This window comes from Rana temporaria, chromosome 9 (assembly GCF_905171775.1).
Source record: "Rana temporaria chromosome 9, aRanTem1.1, whole genome shotgun sequence".
Classification (NCBI taxonomy): Eukaryota; Metazoa; Chordata; class Amphibia; order Anura; family Ranidae; genus Rana; species Rana temporaria.
The window spans coordinates 87376123-87392586 of NC_053497.1; the positions used below are offsets into that span (position 1 = coordinate 87376123).

At 38.4% G+C, this 16464-nt stretch overlaps 1 protein-coding gene across 1 annotated transcript in view; it reads left to right on the top strand.

Moving 5' to 3' along the window:
- Window positions 1-16464, top strand: part of TRPC5 (transient receptor potential cation channel subfamily C member 5) — a 391753-nt gene that overhangs the window by 291604 nt on the left and 83685 nt on the right. The window contains exon 7 of the mRNA XM_040323870.1: window positions 11535-11730. Coding sequence (XP_040179804.1) covers window positions 11535-11730 — 196 coding nt within the window. The remainder of the gene's footprint in view (window positions 1-11534; window positions 11731-16464) is intronic.

Here is a 16464-nt window from a genome sequence, read left to right on the forward strand (position 1 = left end):
CACCTTCAATGCTATTTTCAGACCTAAAACTTAAGAGTTATATGGTGTTGAAGAGTAAGCAACTGACCTTCAATGCAAATGTGTGATTTTTTTTTTTTTTTTACCAACAAAGCATTAATAGCCGGTGTTCATTCATGCCAAAAACAATCTTTTTTATTACTTCCTTTCCCATACTAGAAGATTTAAAGGATCACCTAAACGATTGATTTCCTGACTTACCATCCTTTAAAAAGCTGTTGAACTTCTAGGCAGCTTCAGAGTTTAACTTATAAATATTAGTGAGCACAATGTGTTAGCTGGCCACAGAAATCAAAACTGGGTAGCCTGAGGCATCTGCACATGCCCTCAAATATTTGCTCATGGGCCTCTTGGGAAAATGTCCACATATTTTATATAGCCAATATAGAAGTCGATAGACAGACAGATTGGGATAAGGAGTTCCATAGGCTTGGAGAGGCTCTGGAAAAATCCTGGAGATGAGCATGGGAGCAGGTGATGAGAGAGCTAGAGAGCAGGAGGTCTTGAGAAAAAAGAAGAGAACGATTAGGTTGGTATTTAGAGACTAGGTCAGTTATGTAGCTGGGGGCAGAGTTGTGGATGGCTTTGTAGGTAATTGTTAGTATTTTGAATTTAATTTGTTGGGCGAGCGGAAGTCAGTGGAGGGATTGACAGAGAGGACATAAAATGTTTTGTTCAAGCACCTGAGGGTGTCTGCTTTTGACTTATTTGACCAGTTAACTAGTTGTCCACCTTTGTAAATGTAGCTTTATCTCCGTGGCTTGCAGCAGCAGGACAGCCATAGTCACAGCTATCTATCAGGCTTTGTCAACATGCTGCAACTATTGCAACTATGCTAGGGAGCTTGGGGGATATGAATATTATTATTATGCTTGCAGAGTTTTCAGCCTAAACAACAGTTATTTTTACACATATAAAACATGAAACATGTCCACAATCTCAAATCACTGTGATGCGTGATCAAATCACTGCAGTGTGTGATGACATCTTTCTTACCTGGCCTGCTGGAGCACAAGTATATGTAGTTATACATAAAATGTAATTAAAGTTTTCTGATTAATTTCTTATTACAGTGACAGCAAAACAAGTCTGTGAACAGTAAATGTTTTGTTCAGTTATGCCTATGCAGCCTTTTGAAATGTCATATTGGAAGTCTTCCAATTTTGTTAGTTGCTGTTAGGGACCCGTAAGCACATGTGATACAAAGCAGTTGTTATAAAGACACCACTATGACGATGAACACAATTTGGACATCTCTGCTAGGGCATATTGGGAAACACTAAAGTTTGTACATCTCTCATAGAGCAATGTGAATAATAATGTATAGTAATTGATAAGTTTCCGAATGACGAAAACAGAAGGCCCACCTGGAAGGATCCCTGATGCCTTCCCTTGTCTTGTAATGGAGATGTGTGCTCTATAGACCAAAGCTTGTTTTAAAGAGGAGTTTCACACACTTTTTTCCAGTTCCCTTTTACTTTACATATTCACATGCCCAGAGAATCTCATATTGTTTGTTGCAAACCCCCAGTCTGCTGCCATGCAACAGGTCCTGTGCAACCATCTTCTTTGAGGAAGTTGTCTCTTTTGGGCTCTTGCAACTATGATGAATCACCACCACATATGTGCAATGTGGCCCCAAAGCCAGATGGAATGTGTGACATGTGAGAGTATCACAGGAGGTGGCAGGCATTACAGCAACAATTTTTTCACCTAAATGAGAAACCAGGAAGTGAAGGGTCAGCTAAATAAAAAAGGTACTTACAAATATAAATGCATTTAAAATTATAAATAAGGAGGGAAGGAGGGATAGTATTATAGAAAGTGAAAGAAAGGGGTGAAAGTCCACTTCAGGAATGAGTTGCATGACAGTAAAATAACACCAATCACAGCATTCCTTCAGTGTTGTCTACAACTCTGTCTCTTCTTCTTCTTCCTTCTTCTTCACTTTCATGTTCTGTAGGTCATGAAAGCCTCTGTGCTTAGACCACTTCACTTCTACATCTACAATACCTCTCTTGGTCACTTGATGATAAACTTCCATGACTTACAATTCCATCTCTATGCTGATGACTCCCAAATATATGTCTCTACTCCTCTCCTGCATTACTAGCTTATTAACTGGCATATTAATATAGATATCACACCACTTCCTCAAACTCAATCTTTCTAAAGCTTGTTTCATAATATCCCCGCTGCCCATGCCCCCTCCTGACTTTTCCATCAAGATCAATAATACAACTGTCAGTCCTTCCCCTAATTCCAGGGTGCTAGGTGATCCCCTTTTTAACCAATAAAAACATCAAGCAACTCACTCACTCACCTCATAGGCTTACCTCAACACAAGCTATCTCCCCTTCAGTCTATCATGAAAGCTGCTTCCAGAACCACTCGCCTTCCAATTACTCAGCATCCACTACCCCTCTTTACCAATCCCTCCACTAGCTTCCAATTACTCAACAAATACAATTCTAAATACGAACAACAATATACAAAGCCATATACATCTCTGCCCCAATCTACGTCACCCATCATGTCTCAATATATCACTCAAACCATCCTCTCTGCTCTTTCCAAAGACCTCCTGCTTTCAAGCTCCCTTTTCTCCTCTTTCCATGATCATCTCCAGAACCTCCCCCATCCTGTGGATGTCTCTACCGCAATCTATCTGGCTATCTCCCACTCTGTCCACTTTTAGGCTATCCCTGAAGACTCCTCTTTAGGAAATCCTATCCCACCTTAACCTAACAACTAATTATTTTAATTCTCCCATCAGCTCATCACTCACATGTATTGCCTTTTCTTCCACTTGTCCCAGCCTATTAGAATGTAAGCACCCAGAAGCAGGGCCCTCCTAACCCCTTTGTATTGAATTTGTACTGAAACTGTACTGTCTCGCTTTATAATGTAAAGTGCTATGCAAACTTGGCACTATATAAATCCTGAATAATAATATAATAATAACAGGATTTTTAAGGCACTATCGGGTATCTATAGAGAAAGCAGAACGTAAGTGTTTGAAATAAGCCATGAGATGAACCTTTGAACTAAGTCATAATTTTTTTATGAATCAGTGCATCATCTGTGTAAACTTCAGCTTGAGCTTTATAAAGTACATGATTTACATTAAAGAAGTAAAGAGGGAGCCCAGAAAACTATAATGCCGCGTACACACGATAATTTTTCGGCATGAAAAAAAACTTTCCCGCATGTCCATCATCTGTGTAAACTTCAGCTTGAGCTTTATAAACAACGTTTTTCCAACTTCATTATTAAAAACGATGTTGCCCACACACCATCGTTTAAAAAAAATTATGAACAAAGCGCGTTGACGTACAACACGTACTCTAAAGGGGAAGTTCTATTCGCCTTTGGGCTGCTTTAGCTGATTCCGTGTTAGTAAAAGACGATTCACGCTTTTCTGTCTGTTACAGCGTGATGAATGTGCTTACTCCATTATGAACGGTAGTTTTACCAGAACGAGCGCTCCCATCTCATAACTTGCTTCTGAGCATGCGCGGGTTTAAAACGTTGTTTTAGCCCACACACGATCATTTTTTACAACCCGAAAAGCTACATTTTTTAAAACAACGTTAAAAAATGCAGCATGTTCGAATTTTTTTTTTGGGTCGTTTTTCAGAAGCTGAAAAATGATGTGTAGCCCACACACGATCATTTTAAATGACGCTTTTAAAAACGTTGTTTTTTTAATGCTGAAAAATGATCGTGTGTACGCGGCATAGGAGGAGATTAAAGCACCATATGATGGCACAAATAGAGAATTAAAAGCATCATTGTGTTGTATTACATAGGTAACTTACTAGAAAAGGATAATACATTTTAAGTTATATAAAAAAAAGGATTATGTTAAAAACCACTACGTATATAAACTTTGGGAACAGTTTCCCTATTAGCAGACATGGGAGTCTCTCTGCATGTACAATATGTGGTGTAAGCCTGATTACAGTAGACATCTACCTTTTACTTAAAAGCTTGTATAAAAGAAATGTACATTCTTTAGTATATTTATTGTCCTCAGTTTATGAGCAAAGAGCCTTCAATGCTTTAGCTCTGCTACCTCATTTGTTCACATTCTTTTACACCAGAAATGATTGCTAGCATAAGAAGGCCTTTCACACTAAATAAGAGGGGTTAAGCAGTGCTCATTCAGCTTGTACAGACATAGGCCGATTTCTGCTAAACATTGTCCTTTCCTTTTTAGCAGCTATGAAATAACATGACGTTGGATGTCTCCGTAGACCTTTGTCACTTTAGCTTGCAGTTTCCAAGGAGAAGACGTCTGTGCTGACAAGTGAACTCTGTTTCCAAATCTGCACCATCACAAACTGTTCATAGCAAAGTGAGCAGATTCATGACACAAAATATCAACCTCATGCAATGCTGCTGCAGAGATGTCCAAGGCAAAATGGCAGGCCACTTACCCATGACAAGCAGAAGGATGCTGAGCTCACACTTTTACTAAGTTCCTCACTGCTCAGCAGTAAATGTGTCCAAGACAGTCTGTTTATGACTCAGGCTATAATGTAATGTGATATAAATCACAGTGGTTAATTGTATTATCTGATTTACACCCAGATGATTTATATTTACATACAAAATACACAAAAAATTAGCTACTGTAGGTCCCTACTTCTTACACAAAGACTTGAACCATAAGTGCATTTTAAAAAGTGATGTTGAACAGGCTATATTGTAAAGCGTTTTAAAAAATAATTCCAATAACGAGTAATTATTTAAGTGGTTCTAAAGCCTTAAAGGGTCACTAAAGGACATTTTTTTAGCTAAATGGCTTCCTTTACCTTACTGCAGTCCTGGTTTCATGTCCTCATTGTTCGTTTTTGCTTTGATGTTGCTGTAATTCCTCTCTGTTCTGGACACTTCCTGGTTGTCTGTTTCCTGATCACCACAGTACTGGGAGATTTCTCACTGTGGTCACTAATCAAGGGGGTGTGATTACTGTGTGTCTAAAACCCCTCAGCACCAATCCAGTTTCGTTTTACAAACCATCACTGCCCTCTATTGGCTCTCTGGCTCTGTACATCAGAGAACCAGGAAACAACAGCAAAAACGAAACTAAACTGTAGGTACATTATATGATTGTTTTTATCTATTTTTAATCATTTTTAAAAGAAATCAGTTAACTATTATGTCTCTATACCCTGTAAACAGTCATTTCAGCTAAAAAAAATGTTTCCTTTAGTGACCCTTTAAGGGTTTTCTCCTTAATGCATTTTATACACTGTCTCTCTCCTCATTGGACAGAGTGCTGTCAGTCAAATACTGTGACATGGCAGTGTGTGGCAGGGCAGAGTCCCGCTGTCTGTGTCATAAATTCAGCAGCAGGGCTCGACAATGAGCATGGATGGTGTTTTTATTTTGTCTATTAAGGTTACTTTGTGTTATAGGCAAGGAAGCTTTTACTAAACAAAAATGCTTTACATAACCCCACATGGGTGTGGTGCCTTTCTCAAAACTTCCTTTCAATTCTCCTATTCAATTTTAGATGGCACTATGGTATCATACATGCCATAGGTCATATATGTAAAAAAAAAAGCCACGCTATTGTTTTCCCAATTTACTAACTTGCTTACCGTAGTTACAGAACAATAGACTGATCAGCCTAGAACATGGTGTGAGAAAGGCATGTTCTCTGCATGTTTTCTGCACTATGCTGAAATCATCTTTGCAATCTGCTGCGGGTGCCAATATATTGTTAATGGTACATCAAACACAGATCACAAACGCAGTGCGTTTGTGAATGAATGAGTATATAGATGTATATAATACACATATGTAAGCTCATGCGCTAATGGATGAGCTAAATGTATAAAATGTGAAATTAAATTAAATAATGGATTAAACTGATTAACTAAATTAATTGGGTTGCTGCTCTCAAAAGTGTGTGTCTTTAAGGCTGGGTTCACACTACTACACTACTTTCATCCTACATTTATCCTACATTGGTCCTACATCCATCCTACTTTCATGAACAGGATACTACTTTGCTCCGACTTCAATGATATTCAATGGGCCTGAAGTAGGATCAATGTAGGACCAAAAGTAGTACAGGGAGCATTTTCAAAGTCGGACCGACTTGTGTAGGACGCTACAAGACGCTCTCATAGGGAAACATTGAACACAGAGCAAAGTAGGATGAAAGTAGTGTAGTAGTGTGAACCCAGCCTTAATGTGAAATCAAAATTAAGAGCGCTAACCGTGCTACTAACTAATAAATCATTATCATAGTGCAATCAATTCATATAAATCAATTTTGTATAAATGACAATAATCCATAACCATAATAATTCAATCCATAAGAGTTCAAAGTCTACGAAAGTTCATCAGTTTCAAATCTTTCTAATTCAGCTTCAACTTGTCAATTGTGAAATATAAGGTGCAAAGTGCTGAAAAAGTAATCTGTGCAATCCGTTTTCCCCTCTGTGTGCCCCCTCACTCACCAGCTTTCCAGGACTCCCATAACAGAAGTCACAAATGCTTGTGAGGATGGCTGGGCTCTGTGGTCCCACAGCTGTGTCTCCAACTGTATTGCAGTGCGTTTGTGGGCACCAAATCATACGCTACCACAATACTATATGTGTTAGTGCAATGTGTTTATGAAAAGTAATGCATGGACTAGTAGTTTTACTGCAGTCTGATACAATTCGGGGGCCAAGGGGCTGCAAAATCTCACCACACAGGAATGCGCAGGTGTCTCAAAAGAACGCGGACAATTTAGGTGCGAACTGACCATTAATGTGACCTAAAATCTGTACAATTTAAAAACAACTTTTAAAAATAAACGAAAATTGCTGAGTGGGGAAAAAATTATTAAAAATAAAATAATGTGTTGGCCTAAGTGTACACACCCTCTTATGATTAGGGATGTAGCTGTTCAAAGTGATGTTAATAGTAGCCAGTACACACCTGCCATCAAGGAAAATTACTCTGGTAAGCCCATATAAAGTTCAGCTGTTCTAGTAGGATTTTACCAGTATTTACTCAGCTGCCTCTATTAGCAAAAAAGACAGTCTCAAACTGCTTACAAAGCATCAAAGGGGTCTCATTGTTGGAAGGTATTCGTCAGGAAAAAAGGGTAGAAAAAAAATTATAAGGTGATAGATATACCATGAAACACACCGAAGATCATCAACAAGTGGAGAAAATAAGGCACGACAAGGTGCCTGGGCTGGACGGTGGTGAACCCTGTAACTGTCAGTGTTCCTGGCTCCCCTCAGCCTCCTGTCAGCACTCTCAAGCCCTGTTCACATGATTGGATATCTGATGGAATCTAATCCGATGGATTTTTTCGTCGGATATCCGATGAAGCTAACTTTCATCAGTCTTGCCTACACACCATCGGTCAAAAATCCGACCGTGTCCAAACGCGGTGGCGTAAAACACTACGACGTGCTGAGAAAATTTAAGTTCAATGCTTCCGAACATGCGTCCACTTGATTCTGAGCATGCATGGATTTTTTACCCATTGGACTTCCACACAGACGATCGTTTTTTCTATTGTTTTTTTATCCATAGGAAAAATTTAAAACATGTTCTATTTTTTTTCATCGATGGAAAACAAACCGATGGGGCCCACACACGATTGGTTTGACCGATGAAAACAGTTCATCCGTCTGTTTTCATTGGACAAACCGATCGTGTATAAAGGGCTTCACAGTAGTCTCAGGAAAAGTGTGGCTAGCAGGTGCCGCTAGACAGTGTGGCTCTCTCTTTCAGATAGTTTCACCACAGTCCTGTCACCTCTCCTCCACTCTCTCGTCTTCTGCTTACAGCCCTCCCTCTGTAATGCTGTGTGGAAACCTGTGTCTTTCTCTTCAATCACCTCAGCCTTCCCTCTCTTCAGTCTACTGTCAGCACTTCTTGCCACTCCCTTTTTTTGTGAGGGCAATATATCTCAAATATTTCAGTGGTAATAAAAAACAGAAGGTTAGCATACAGGAGCTGCAAATGCAGATAGAATTTCAAAAGGAAAAATATGGTCAAGATTCTAGTGGTACTAATCTCGATCTAATGATGGCCGCACAAAGAGATTTACATCTGCACATGGAGGAAATAACAAGGCTGTAATTATATAGAAATAGACAAAATATTTTTGAGCAGGGGATAAAACTGGGATATTTTTGGAGAGATTGGCACAACAAGAATATCAAGCTACAACTATATCAGAAATTGAGACTTTAAAAGGACAGAGAGTAAAATAACTTGAGGAGATATTGGAGACCTTCAGAGAGTACTATAGTTTATATGCCTCTTCTCTCCCCTCCGACTTCCGCCCAGAGATTATAGCGGACCTTTTGGACCAGGTAGCCCTTGGGTGGTTGTCGGACAGGGAGAGAGAGGCATTGGTCTGCCCAATTACAAGTGAAGAGATAATGGAGATTATACATACATTTTCAGGGGAAAAGCCACCAGGCCCAGATGGAATTCTGGTGGAATTCTATAAAAAATATGGAGCTTTAATAGCCGCAAAACTCGCAGAAGTATTCACAAGTGGGTTATTGAAAGGGGCCCTTCCAGATTCAATGAGAGAGGCACATATAACTTTAATATATAAAGAAAGGAAGGATCCAAAATTATGTTCCACATATAGGCCAATAGCACTACTAAATATAGACTTTAAAATACTGACAAAAATACTAACATTAAGATTACAATCTCTGCTTAGAAATATTATAGATTTAGACCAGACAGCATTTATGCCACAGAGAACAACGAACGTTAATCTGCGTAGGTTACTGTATATACAAATATACATACTCACCATATCTAGGACGGTGGCCTCCCTAGATATAGAAAAGGCCTTCGCCTTTGACAATCAAGTGGCCTTTTCTATGGGAAATACTCATAAGGATGGGATTCCCATTAGTATTCATTAAATGGATACAACAAATATATAGGAAACCCATGTCAGCAGTTAAATTGGGAGGAAACTATCATCTTTTTTTCAGTTATACAGAGGCACGAGGCAGGGCTGCCGTCTCTCTCTAGCACTCTACGCAATAGCAATAGAGCCAGTGGCAGAGGCTCTTAGGACTTAGCCAAATATTCAAGGACTCCTGAGAGATGTGGGTCCATCTCTGGAAGGAGCCTTAAAATTATTAGATATGTTTTCCCTATTTACAGGGCAAAACGTAAATTGGGGTAAGTCTCTATTATTTCCCATTGACCAAGGAGCACAGGATACCGTGGCTCCAAATCTACCACTAAAATGGGTAACGGAATTTAAGTACCTTGGCATAATAATATCTCGACAGGTTGAGGACTTTCGAACATTGAACTTGGATCCAGTGATACAGGAGTTTAGGAAAAAATTAAAGATATGGGTAGCGCTGCCCCTGTCGCTATTAGGACGTGGTCCAATTGGTGGAGGCACTTCAGGCATTGCTGTATAGAGGGCTAAAATCTATGCAGGATTTGACCCCTTCAATGACAACAGTAAAAATATGGATATTCGAAAACCAAATTATCCTCAAATACTCCATTATGGAGAAACCCAGATATGCCACATTTAGACTCTATTCAAGATCCAGGGGCATGGACTAAATATTGGGTTAAAAAAACTATCACAAGTAATACGTGGAGAAAATGTTTCCTCATTTGCAGAAATGAGGCAACGTTGGAATATACCATAGAGTACTACTTTCAGATATATGCAGCTTGTCCATGCTTTAGTAGCTCAGTTCCCTGAGGGGACCCCAAAACGAATGGAACTGGGTTTAGCGCAAACGGTAAGGAAAATAATTGAAAAGAAGTCAATTTCAACTCTATACTCATTTATCAAGGACTACACTGTCAGACATAAGCAAACTATGCGAATGTTGGACAAGAGATGTCCAAAACTTAGTAGAAGAGAATTGAGAGGAGGTTCCCATTGCAGATATTAGTACCACTCTGAGATAAACTAATACAATTCCAAATAATACATAGGAGCTACTACATACCATATAAGCTATATAAGCTATATAAGATTTCCCCATCAAATCCGCAAAATTGTTGGAGATGTGCAGACATGACAGGAAAGAAAACACAGGTGGGCCTACTGCTATTCTATACAAGAAAAACAACAGTGTTAAGTTGGAAGAAAGTGGAAGCTCCCTTGTTGGCACATTGGAAAAATCTAGTGAATAGCAACTTGCCATTGTATAGGGAGACATATTGCAATAGAGGTTATGGGGAGAAATATGAAAGAGTGTGGGCAAGCTGGATAGAGAATCCCATGACGGCTTCAGGATAAATAGTGTTTGAAGAGAGGATAAACCACACCATAAAATAAAGGGGGAGAAATGAATGTATAAATGTTATTTGTGTTGGATGAAATGAATGTTAAGTGGAATTTTATGGAAGCTCCGGAGAGAGAGCAGATAAATGTAATCTGTGAAATGTATATTTTTGTATAGGAAAAAAAAATGAATAAAGAGATTTATAAAAAAAATTACTTTGGGTTACCTGGGTAATTTGCAATTTGCTGTTGTGTGTTTATGTAGCTCCATATGTGCAAATGCCAATGGTGCACTTGCTTCTGCTGAAGAGTCAAGGCTTCTGTTTCCCTTTGTTAATGAGTGTATACTAGACGTGCACACTAAAATATTTTGTTTCGTAATTTTATTTTCATCCAAAAATTTGCCCGAAATTATTTTTTATTTATTTTGTTTCGTTCTAGAATGCATTCGTCTGAAAATCCGAATTAAGGTCGAATCTGTCAATTGAAGGCTTATGGTGTCTGTCGAATGTTCTAAAAAGATTCAACGTAGCAGCTAAACTGTACTATGCCGCAATCATATATTTCCGGTCGAATGTTCCGCCTACAAGCTATAGAAGAATTATAATGTTTGTATGACACTAGTAATATATTTATAAATTATTATTACTAGTCAACTAACATTCAAATTCTTCTATAGCCTATGGGCAGAGCATTTGACCGAAAATGTATGATTGCAGCGTCATACAGTTTAGCCGATTGTCGAATCTTCTTAGGAACTTTCGACAGACGCCATAAGTTTTCAATGACAGATTCGACATTTGTATATTTTTCTCTGCTTCGTCGAATCTTTGTTGTTCATGTCGAATGGTCTACCCAAACACTGTCTCTATAATGTTGAATCTTTTCTTTCTATGTCGAATCTTTCCTCTCTATGTAGAATAATCTTGGACTAATAGAGTTAGGTTAGGCACATTCGACCACAGGTTCGATAGACACAGATTGCTATTGTCAGCGTCATGTCGAGTCTCCTATCTATATCGAACTGTTGTAGCAATAAAAACGAAAGTAAAGCATTTTTTATGTTGTATATTTCGGATTCTGCACGTTCGTTTTCGTTTGTTAAAACGATAACGAAAATACAGAAATTCGGACGAAAATGCATTCGGACGAAAACGAATAAACACATCTAGTGTATACATATTATGTTTTAAAGACATCTGTTAATGGATGATAGAGATACTGTACTTATTGATGCACATTTTTTTCTGTATTACAGCCTTTTTGAGACCCTTCAGTCTCTGTTCTGGTCAGTGTTTGGTCTCTTAAACTTGTATGTTACCAATGTGAAAGCACGCCATGAGTTCACAGAATTTGTTGGAGCCACCATGTTTGGAACATACAATGTCATCTCCCTGGTTGTCTTACTCAACATGTTGATAGCCATGATGAACAACTCATACCAGTTGATTGCTGTAAGTATCCATTTGTTTTTATGCTACCTCCTACTTAAAGCAATTTTTTCCTTTGCCATTGTTTACAGAAACTGCTGACCAACATGAAATATTCAGCATATGAATAAATCACTAGTGAATAATCAGTAAACAACGACTCTCCCATCTGTCCTCCAATACCCAGTTATTCCCCCATTGGTTTAGAGTAGGCTAAGACAACAACAAGACTTTCACTAATTTCTGTATACAACAGAAGCCAGTGGGAGTGTTTGGGAGATAGAGAGGCATGCTATTAATGAAAAAGTCAAAATTGTATATAAATATTAGTCTTGTTTAGTCTTCTTAGGCTGTACATTTTGAGGAAGGAAGTAAATCATGAACTGTGCTTACACCATGATTACATGGGTGTGAAAGTGAAACATGAATAGGACTAAGAACTATTTTGATTTATGGACTAATGGATATAACCTTTTATAAATGTACAAAACAACATACAGTGCGCCGCACCAATAAAGGAATTGAGTTCCATTATGGTTTCCTTAATCACTGGGGCAGCGATCTCATTGAATGCTGCCTGCCCATGTAACTCTGGTGGCCATCTTAAGTGTAGCAGGGTCTATTTAAGACTCTGGCCTCTGTGTTTGACATGCTTTATGTAAGGCGGTAGATAAGGGAAAGAAACCCCATATGTTAGGGTCAGTGATAGCGATAGGGAAAGGTTCTTGACAAGGAAGCAAAGCGTAGGGTCACATCTCTCTGGATACCATCCTGACTGGGCACAAAACAACCAGGCCACATTCTGTCCCCTCTCAACAGAAGCTGTCAGTTCGGCTTCAACCTACTTCTTCAAATAATTGGAAACTGTGAATGTGCCCAGCTGGGTAGCCACCGAGTTATTGTGAACTGTTGCTGCCTTACTTCAATATAAGTTATCTATTTCAACCGGCTGTGTGAGTTATTGCCATGGCACCACACTGTGCCACACCTACATGTCTGCCTTAATGTTTATTCAAATAAAAACACAAAATAAGTAATTATTGCAACTGAGCTATTTGCTTGCCAGGAGAAGATTCCCTAGAGCCTTGCAATCCTGGATGAGAAGCTGGATTGATTGTGGGATTAATATGCAGAATCTAAAGGAAACAATAGCAGTTATCCATAGGAGCCAAACAGGGTTTATCAATTAAATGCAATAGGGAAACGGATTGGTTTCTGAAAATGAACTCCTTTTAAACCCTGTAGGGAAGTCCCAGGATGGGAGCCCAAGCACTCAAGTGTGCAATTAGCTAAATCATTTAGGACATGTTAATGAACCAATAACGCCGCGTACACATGATTGGATTTTCCGATGGTAAAAGTCCAATGGGAGCTTTTCATCAGATATTCCGACCATGTGTAGGCTCCATCTGACTTTTTCCGTCTTAAATTCCGACAGACTTAGATAGAGAACATGTTCTCTATTTTTCTGACAGAAAAAAATCCTATCGGAAAAAAGGTGATTCTTCCCTAACAGCTGGAGAAATTATTTAAACAAGAAAACATATTTTTTCTATCTAAGTTTGTAAAATATTTCAGTCTCTTGGTTGCATATAGATACACTTGGACAGAACATTTCCACAGTTACACGGTGGGACATTATTAATAAATAGAATGCCTGGAGCAGCTTGACTTAATGGTTTCATTCCCATCTTCATTTATCTCAAGTGAGTACTGACATTTCCAGATAAGACAGCCAATAATGATGCTGCTTCACAAGTTATTCTGTTAGTTTTAAAATTGACATTTCCAAACTTTAAGTTAATAGAATATTTCTTGTTGAGATGGAAGTTATGCTTATGTTGCCTGAATTGAATGTTTATGATTAAATGACTAGTGAAAACTAATGTATGCCACTGTGGGGATTCCAGTCTATTGCCGTCACCAGTTTCGGGAGGTCAAGTGGCCTTGTTTGCTGTATTTAGGTTCTATACAAGCATTTTTCTCATGAATTCTAAAGCATTGTAAAGCAGGTTCATAACTAAAATGATTGTATTCTGGTAATACCAAGGTTAATAACAATGTTGTTCACAGCAATCGCTTAAATTACTGAACACGCCATAAATTATGTGATTCATATTAAGCTTATGATGACAAAATGCACTAGCAAAATCACTGTCAGTAACAAAATGCATATACAAATTATCAGAAGATCCACAGATGTAGGCAGCTGAAGTTAAATGCAGACATTAGCTTACAAAGTGAGTGTGGTATGCAGGTAGTAAAGGGTGCATTTTCTGTGTTCAGTCAGTCAAGTGGAATGAACTTTTGGTTAATGGCTGCCATGTATTTTAGGTAGGTAACTAGTAGTGCCACCAATGATCTGTTTAGCTGACTGTTCCCACTAAATATTAATACAAGGGAACATTTTTACTACTGGCCTTCGGTGTAAGGGGGTATTATTTTATCCCACGGCTTTACACTGTAAGGGAGCTTTTTTTAATGATCACTATTATAAGCAAGTCCCTCTCCCATTGACCCCTGATGTCAAGGGGCAATCTTCTCACTGACCATAATTTTTGGGGACTTCTAATTACTGACTGTCAATGTAAGAGATATTATTTTCACTGGTCACAAATGTAGGGAGTATTCCAATCACTAACCACCAATGTAATTTCATTCTTCCCACTGAACTCCAATGCCTGGGGCATTTTTCTCACTACCAATGTATGGAGGTCCTTTTCTTTGTGATTGGAAATGGAGATATGCTTATGTTCCACTGCACAATACTAAAGATTCTGAGAGCTACAGACTCAGGTCTGGTCAAGGACTTGCACTACACAATGGAAATAGTGATATGCCTATGTGCAGAGAATCTTGGTAAGCATGTATAACAATATACAAAGTTTCAAAGTGATCAATCCGTGGCTAGTTCCTACTCTTCTGTGCAAAGTGTCAAAAACATACTTGCATATGCTGTAGCGTACTTTAATGTACATATAGGGGGAGATTTACTAAAACTGGTGCACACAAAATCTGGTGCAGATAGGCACAGTAGCAAATTAGCTTCTAACTTCAGCTTGTTTAATTAAGTTTTGACAAGCCTAGAAGCTAATTGGTTACTATACACAGCTGCACCAGATTCTGGATGCACCCGTTTCAGTAAATCACCCCCATAGTGCCAATATGGGGAAGACAGACAGAGTTGGCCGAGGGATATAGACTCAGATCATTTTCCTGAACTATGCAATAAAAAGGGTAATATGTCTGGCGCTATAAGGGTGAGACGACATGTTGACACTAAATATTGTTCACATATATTGCAATACATGTTTAGGCTGGCCAGCTTCTCTTAATGAATAAGGATGGGTGAATCTGCCCATGTTCAGTTTGTAGTGGGTGTGTTGAAATCAGTGAATCCTATTAAAGTCTAGCAGTGAATCAAATTAAAAGTCTATGGGGGTGAATCTTGATACTACATTCTCATTCTGTCCCTTTTCAAGTCTAATAGGCAGCTATTTTCAAAAAGGGCATTGGGAGTTGCGTACTGCCTTGGAAAACATTTACCAAAGCTTTTTTTTTTTTTTATACATATATATTGTACAGCGGAGATAGGATAATTTTAATGAGACTTTGAGGACAATATAGAAAAAAAAAACACTAATCTTCTAAATGCTTGTGAGGTGCCTTTTAAAATGTAGCCATCAACACTTTATTCTAGCATTACATATTTTGGATGTGTTTATAGCTTCTAGCATGGTTTAAATACAGTAGCACCCCAATCTGCTTTATTTCAACTTGAAAAAGGTCTCCTTAGGTAGTTTTGGCTGCGACACCTGACATTTTTTTATCAAGTGATAATTTACCTGAATTGATGGGTTGAAGAAGCAGCAAAAAAAATAAAAACAAATAAAACTCTTTACAAAGTGGTTATTGACACAGAGGTTTATTTATATGTATTGTCTTAAAAGTTTAGTACAATGTAAAAGAAAAAAAAATTCAGAATCGCAATCCTACATTCCCCAAGCACCCCTTCATCTCTGTTTATTACCAAAATATTCAAACTAGGCTTCAGGTATGTGTTTGGTAGAAAAAAATAGCATCGGGACGATACACAAGAATTTTGTTATGGAGCAAATAGAACAAGACCAGGCAAGTTTTATCGTGCAATGAAGTGTATTATGGGATAGACAGAAACAAATAATATTTTTCATTGACTGGGAAGTATGTAAGCAGCTTGGTTGGGCGGTAAAATAAGAGTGAGACATTAAGCGGGTTTTATTTTGAAATAAACCATAGCGTGTATTATCTGAGGGACAAATGAAGAGGAACGAGGGACAGAGAGGAACTTTGTTCCAAATCAGGGACAGTCCCTCAAAATCAGGTAAAGTTATCAGGTAAAGTTGGGAGATATGGGAAAAGTAATACATGTTCCTTTTTAAGCTGATCAATCAGTGTGCATGATGCAGCAGTGGAGCACATATACCGTATTTATCGGCGTATAACACGCACCGGCGTATAACACGCACCCTAACTTTAAGAGGGAAGATTTAGGGAAAAAACCTTCCAAAGCACCCTGCGTATAACACGCAGACACAGTTTACCCTCTATTTTCAGGGTAAAAAAGTGAGCGTTATACGCCAATAAATACAGTACTTAAGTTTTTGAGGGTATCTGACCCTGGAAAGCATGGAATGTATATTCAACGTATATAATAAAGCATTTGTTGGTTATATTTAGTAATTATAACAGCCCCCGAAATAAAATTCCCTGCTTTTT